Source organism: Parasteatoda tepidariorum, chromosome 9 (assembly GCF_043381705.1).
Source record: "Parasteatoda tepidariorum isolate YZ-2023 chromosome 9, CAS_Ptep_4.0, whole genome shotgun sequence".
NCBI lineage: Eukaryota > Metazoa > Arthropoda > Arachnida > Araneae > Theridiidae > Parasteatoda > Parasteatoda tepidariorum.
In genome coordinates, this window is record NC_092212.1 from 2,150,979 (window position 1) to 2,158,812 (window position 7,834).

The 7,834-nt window shown below is 34.3% G+C and overlaps 1 protein-coding gene across 1 annotated transcript in view; it reads left to right on the plus strand.

Annotated features, from left to right (window-relative positions):
* Positions 1 to 7,834, plus strand: part of LOC122270048 (O-acyltransferase like protein-like) — a 64,657-nt gene that overhangs the window by 42,241 nt on the left and 14,582 nt on the right. Inside the window, exons 12-15 of the mRNA XM_071185293.1 lie at positions 1,127 to 1,206; positions 2,298 to 2,420; positions 4,438 to 4,558; positions 5,354 to 5,540. Of these exons, the coding sequence (XP_071041394.1) occupies positions 1,127 to 1,206; positions 2,298 to 2,420; positions 4,438 to 4,558; positions 5,354 to 5,540 (511 nt within the window). The remainder of the gene's footprint in view (positions 1 to 1,126; positions 1,207 to 2,297; positions 2,421 to 4,437; positions 4,559 to 5,353; positions 5,541 to 7,834) is intronic.

The window sequence follows — 7,834 nt, forward strand, 5'->3', positions numbered from 1 at the left end:
TTAGTTCCATCAAAAATGTTCCACGAAGGCAAATTTCTTCCAATACTTGGTCCAGGAGTCCCCATATCTTCTGGATTGGGTTCAAATTTACAAAGCTACGGTGTTGACTGTTCAACGACGATTATAAAATATAAAAATAAAATGAGACTAAAACTATGGTTGCCTAATTTTAGATTTCATTCTCGTGTGTTTAAACTGTTCAGTCATAGGAATGCCAACTGCTCCGCTTTCTGAAGAAGTTTTAATTCATTAGTAACGAATTAAAATCTAAAACATGTAGAATGTGTAGAAAAGAAAATATAATATAAGAATTTTATTCTCTGTTCTAATATATTATAGAATAAAATATAAGAATGTACTTGTAGATGGCCAATTACGACCTCTCTTTAACACGTTGACTGCCGCGTCACCCATATTCGGGAGACAGCAAAGTTTCTGATCCTCACCCGTATTGATGCTTATTTGACTACTTACGAAGGATGTATTTGAAAAGATATTTCACAGGAAGTAACAAAACTATTGAATTGTAATAAAAGTAATTCAAAAATGATTTATTAAGATAATTATTGTGAACCTCGTTCTGTTCTTTAGTGCTGACTTACTGATTATTTTCTTTCTTTGTTCACCCCATACGAGGAACGGGTAGTTAACCAGTTATCTTATTTTATTTTGTAATCGTCGTTGAACAGCCGATCCAATTTTGTGTTTACGACTTCGAATGTTCAATTCAGTTGCCTTGTCAGTTTGAACCCATTCCAGAAGACAAGGTAACTCCTGGATTAAGTATCGGGAGAAATTTGCCTTCGTGGAGGACTTCTTAAAGGAACCAACCCGCATTTGCGTTACATGGAGAATAAATCCACGAAAACCTCCCACGGTTAGCCTGACAGCAAGGGGACTCTAACCCATAATTCGTCTACCACTATTTCACGTCAGCACTGTGGTCGGTGCAACCCGGAAGGGGAATTCGTATCGACCCACCATCGCTGGAATTCGAACCCGGTTCACCTCATTGGAAAGCGAACTCTCTATCACCTGAGCCACCACGCCTCTAACTAGTTCTTTTATTAAAAGAAATGATTTGCAAAACTTTAAATTACTTTATCTGAGTCATATTATCTTTCAGTGCACAGGGGTCACGTGGTACTTGGCTGCAGATTTTCAACTTCACATTTTCTCTCTTTTTCTTCTTATCGTAGTCATAAGGTAACTTTCATTTCTTTTTCTTTTTTCTAATCTAGACCAGAATGAAATTCTGTAAATACAATAGCTATCTGTTTTGTTTCATTGTAATGTGTCAGTAAACTTTAAACAAAAATCCAACACACTAACAATAAATATTATTAAGACTGGGAGGGGTTACCAGATCTTCATATTCATATCATATTTAATCTGAAATTAAATTTTAAATGCATGAAAGTATAAAGATTCAAATCGCAAAAGTTTAAAAATAAATCCCTACCAATTAAAAAACTTTTTATGATGGCCGTTGTATGTATACTTACCCCCAACTTTATTAATTTTTGAATGACGATGGGCAATTATTTACCCACATTTCATTTTTTGCCAATAACTTAAGAACCAATGAAGGACACATTATGTGGAAAATACTTCACGGGGGGCAATAGTATAGGTTAGAGTGGGGTCCAGAAAAGTCAACACGGGGAACTATTCCATCTTGTACGTTATGTGTTCGTTCATTCGAACATTTCTCATCGAGTTCACTCGATTCACAGAACTTACAAATCCGGTTAGTTGTAAGAACAGAAGTTCATGGCTGATTCTTTAGAGAAGACAAAGTTTTGATAACCCCACCCACCTTCCCATCAGAAAAAAAGGATCTCAATTTCAAATAATGAATTTCTAATAAACTAAAGGAATTTCTTTTTACCAATCAATCTCAATATAAGAAAAAAATTATTTGAACAAAGTTTTGCTAGAAAATAGGTTCCTTTTGATTGATTAAAGGCAAGAGCAGGAAATGATAGCCTAACGTGACGTCACTCAAGTGATAACAAATATAAAGTCGGAGAATCTAAATAATTAAAAAAAAAGTTTTTTTTAATCAAAAAAAAATATTTCGCTTCGGTACTGTCCAAACCACTGGAGAGAAAAAAATACTTAGTTTTTGTTAACCTTTCGGGATAGTAAAAAAAATTCCAAAACTTTAAAATAGAATAACTCCGACACTAATTTAAAAATGAATAAAAGGCCATTTATGGTGTTTCTCTTCAGAATTAAAAAAAAACATAATATAATATTAATNATAAGCGTAAACTTGAGTTGATATGTTCTAGGCATGTAAAAATTGGTATGTCGGCTTTATTCATGGGCATAGTGCTATCCTGTATTACAGTTGGAATCCAAACAATCCGTTTCAACCTCACTCCCACAGCTCAGCTATCTACAGCAGACGATGAGTAAGTTATTACATCCGCTTTATGTTGGGTGATTTTTCTACACTTTTTTGGTGCTTATTGTATTTATTTATCTTGCGCAAAATTCTGCTGCGATGTATCCTGTCCATTGCAGAAAAAAAATCTTAATGAAGGGCTATTATTTTGCATGTCTTCCATTTGATTCTTGCTATGAATAATGAACCCTTTACGGTCCCGAGCATTCGTTCGATGGGAGGTTTTTTTCTTAAAAGTGCCACTGAACGCTAGTTTGCTGCAATTTTATTGTCGATTACTAATAAAGACACTTTTTTGTCGTCTACTAAGTTTAAAGTAAAGAGTGAGTAATATCCTCGCCTATCACGTCAAAAGTGATATTTTATAAGCAGTCTGCGCAGATTATTTAAAAAGTGAACCAACTATATTTCTTTATTAAACAGATTTCAAGACTTTGCTACCCCATTCTTTTCACAGGATGTTTTTTTTTTAAATTGTGCTAAATGGTTTACTTTCAAAATGGTCAGATTGGACTGACCTGAAGAAGTCTTCCAGTTATAGGAGGCAATGACCATATTTAAGGCTGGGGTTGTCAAGAAAGAAAGAGATTGGCCAAGCGAGAGGACGAAATACGAAAAAGATTTTTGAAACAGAACGAGATCGAACAACTGAATTGAGTTGATGATGAAGATCTATATCTCTCGCTTTTATCAAGATCGTACATCTAAAATAGCTCCTGAAAATTCCAGAAAATAGCTTTTTTCCCTCAATATAAGGCTGTAATTCAAAACATTTTTCATAGCAATCAAATGCTAACTAAGGTAAACAACGTTTAAGAGCACGAAAAATATTTATAAATGCAGACAGCTGTTTCGGATGCTCAAAAGGCAACCTTCATCAGTGCAACCAAATGCTGTTATGAGATCTTTAATTCCTAAATTCCTTTTTGCTTCAATAAAGTTTTCCTTTACATCAAGTTCAATGGATTTGTAAGGATTCCTATCGACGATCTAACTGAGCAAAGGATCTCGTTCCTGCTGGTTAGATATGGAGCGAAAGTAATGGACGAAATCTCAATGAATGGTCGAACGAGAGGTAAAAGTCTCCAGGAAGGAGGGAGCGAGAGGTGAAAATCTCGAAAATTGAGAGAACGAGATGTTAAAATCACGAGTAATGAGAGAACGAAATGTAAAAATCTCGAGGAATGAAGGAACGAGAGGTTAAAATCTCGTAGAATGAGGGAACGAGAGGTTAAAATCTCGTAGAATGAGGGAACGAGAGGTGAAAATCTCGTAGAATGAGTGAACGAAATGTTAAAATCTCGAGAAATTAGGGAACGAGAGGTAAACGGATAACTTGTAGTAGAAATTAAAAAGAGAGTGGCGTTTTCGTAAGAAACGTGATATGATATTGTGATATGTGATTGTGGGAAGATGTTTATTTTGTAATTGCGATCTAATCTGTCAAAATTCTTCGCCTAAATTTATATTTTCTTACTTGTAAGTAAATATTTTCCTTTCTAAAATTTTATGAATCATTTTTGGAATTAAGGCTGGTACCAACCAAAAGTATAGAGGTTCTATGTTAGGTTCCCAAAAGTAAAAAGCCGCTCAACTGTTCTGACATCGCAGGTTTTATCTCGATTATCGAAAAATAACTATCATCAGGGGTGATACTTATCAGCAAAATATAGAAGACTGGTAATTTATCAATCCTGTATCATGTCTGAAAAGTTGGTTGAAGCCGAGATATGACATAACTGTCATAAAAAGTAAAAATTTCAGCAATATCTGTGACTGAAATATCTGTCTCTAAACTACAAAAACGTGACTTGTTACTTTTTAACACGTATGTTTACAATTGTCAGGATTAAAGGTGTGGGTTGTGCATATGAGTCGAATATTTTTACAGCTAAATCTTTGGTCGCACATCACTTAATTTTTTGGAGAAATGGTTTAATATCAGCTACTGCAAATTAATTAGTTTTTAAATCTATTTTTCATTCACTATATGTTATTTTGAATTAAAATATTTCATTTTTCAGAAAAGTTTATAAAGTTTTGGATGAAGTTCATATATTAACATTGACACATTTGAGTCCCTACTGCGTTGGAATGATTCTTGGCTACTCTATACATAAATATAGAAAAGAGAAAATAAAAAAGGTAACCTCGAAATTTTCCAGATTCATTTGGAAGAGCACAATTTTTTATGCAATAGGGTGTTCCGAAATTCAGCCGACAAGTCCTTTTTTAATGCTTCCTTTTCTGAAATCTCAAAATATATTTCATGAAAAAGAGAGTATCTTTTAAAGTAATCTATAACACATTAAATTTATAAAATTTAAAAAAATGCTTAAATCAAAAAGTTTTAAAAAAATTCAGGAAAGAGTAACGATTTCTTAAGAAACTTTCGTTACAAAAACGTCTACTTTTTCTCTGAAAAGGAAGCGAAATTAAAAGTACTAAAATTTTAATGTAATGAAGTACAGGCTTAGAATTTTTAGTCATTTTGAAAACATTTAAAAAGCAGAAATGTAAATGTTATTATTTGATTTTTGGTGTATGAATGAAAGTTCATAACGTGGGTTTAAATGGAAGCTCCTTTTATCAAAAGTGTTTTATTATTAAGGTTTATTTTGCTGAAACTGAATAGTTATGAGTTCTGTCAGTGTTAAGTCTAAAGTATAGCACAAAAAGTTAACCCCGTTCTTTACAAATATTATTTGTAAAGGGAAGATTTCCGTCTCGGTAACTGTTCCAACATAATTGCCAAATTACGTCGACTTCCGGGCTCGTGAGACACTTTGAAAAAAAGAATCAAAAGGGGCCCACTCGAAGGGTAGCCGTCATCCGGGTTGACTACAACCTGCAAATATTTTTAAAACCTTTTTTAACCCCTTGATACGGAAATCTTCCCTTAGTAAAATATATTGAGAAAAACAATGTTATAACTTTCAGTGGATTGTAATCATCGGCTGGTGTTCGAGTGTCATTCTGAGTGTGTCGGCTCTTCTCGGATGTCATCGTTTCTCCACTGGTGACGAGTCGTCTCGTTATGCGGCCATACTCTACGCATCAGTTCATAGGACCGTATTTGTTGTGGGAGTGGCCTGGGTTATATTCGCCTGCATCACTGGCAACGGAGGTAACTAACACAATCTGTATAAATTAATTCATTTCCAAGAGCTGACCTATTACCAGGCTCTGCAGGGCACATCAAGAGGAGCAAAAACTGGTTCATTTCATTCTAGCTTGTTTCCGAGGAGATTAAAATATCCATGTGTTTTCACTCCAGAAAAAAATATATATATGTTACCGTTAAAGTATATAATGCAGTTATTTCATAGAATACCTAGTTATTCCATGAAATAACTGATCGTGTCCGTTAAAGTGTGTAATATGTTATTAATTTGACACTTTAACTAGTTATTCTATGAAATAACTAGGTATTCTATAAATAAACTAATGAGAGACAGTTTAAGTGTAAAATAAACAATTTATCTAATTTATGCAGCGTATAAATGGTATTTATGGAGACGTGCCAGAAAATCATTTGTTACAACAAGGATTACTAAAATGACACTTGGAGTTACAAAGAACATTATTTCTAAAACAAAAACATTTTTTGTTGAATAGTTCATAAATGCAGTAGGGGTAGAAGGTAAATGTATTTGTCGTGCGAGATATATGATTATGATATAGATTATTTTACACTTTAACGGGCTGCAGATCGTTATTCTATGAAGTAAATAGTTAAACCGTGAAATACAAGAGAGTTTTACACTTTAACGGACACGATCAGTTATTTCTTGGAATAACTAGGTATTCTATAAAATAACGGATTTCATACTTTAACAGTAACATATATACTAGAGGGGCTCCGCTCTCTGCCGCTCGCCAACCCCCGATAATTGCTACACATTTACATTTTTGTTTGCTGCGCGAACAAAATTAAAGTTTTCTTGGAGATTAGCCGGCAGTTTTTCTGCACCAACATCACATAAAGAGAATATGATAGGATTGAAAAATGTCAGAGGTCCTTAATACCAGCATTGTAAACTTATATAAAGCAATTTTATTGCAAACAGTATTATAAACTTATGTAAAGTGAGGAAGCAATATTATTTAGCACATTACTATAGGGCATTAGACGGAGATTAATGTCCGTATCCCGCGTGGCAGAGCCAAACTTGGGTAGACTATATTTGAGGGTGCCTATGGGTGAAAGCGAGACGGAAAAGAGGAAAAGCTGGTAGTAAACCCATTTCTGTTTTAACATGTTTTCGGGAGGAGTTAAACTACTCTTTATTTCAATTATTCGGCCATATCTTCTTTTCTGTAATGAAAGAAGCTGTTTTTTATATATGCTAAAATTGTATAAAAATTACGGTAGTTACAGAAATGTAATGTTTCTTGAAAAAAATGCTACAATGAAATGCCTTTCGTACCAGTTTTTGCTCTTTTCCGTCTAGCTATATATAGGCTTTCAGCCCTGAGGGTACCCCTTGATTCTCGCCAAGTTGTGATCGCTGTTGATCGCCAAGCTGGGCGATGTTGAAACCCGAGAGTGATTCTGATTGGTTTAAATTTTAGCGATATTTTTAAATGTGCAACGGTATATGTAATTTCAGAGGTCCGTTAGTTCTACGTTGGATAGCGGCTGCTAAAGTTACTTTTGCCTCTGGTCAATAAGATCGAAGGTATGTGGGCAGTCATAAAAAAGGACTTTAGAAAAAATTTTATCCCCAGTCTGGTACCACAGACGCCATTTTCGATTCGTATTTCGCCGAATTTATGTGGCGATGTAGGTACACAGATTCAATTCATGATAGATTTAGACAGTATCTAACTGCTATTAAAGAATTCGTTGCGCCTAAATCTGAGGATATTCAAGCTTAACGAAGAAGTTACTTGTTTTTTTTTCCTTTTCTTTCTGTGCTTACTCCATTAATTTTTGTTTCGATTCAAAACGCCTTTTATTGGGAATATTAATTTTGCTCATATCAGGTTCATTGCAATTTTATAAAGTTTCGACCGATGTTCCGTTGAAATTTTCCAATGTTTTATAGAAATATAATTATACTAGGAGGCTTCGCCCCCTGCTCGCTGGCGCTCACCAACCCCCGGAACTGCTTTCACAGTTCATTTCGGATTGCTGCGCAATCCAATGCTTGCTTTGCTCGCTCATTGGATACGTTCTTAACGTCTAGTTTTTGTATACTTTTTTGACTACTGAAGTTCCGAAAACTTTTCACTGTAGAAAATTCTAAACCTGTACATTTCAATATTATTTTGAAATTGCAAACAGTTCACATATTTTTCTTAATCACACTATTCTAAATTTCAGTTGTTGAGAAAAGTAACTGTTGTAAGTTTTGTTTTAAAGTCTTTCCCACCAGAGGGCTAAAACCATGTGTTGTAAAACAATATGAAATAGTA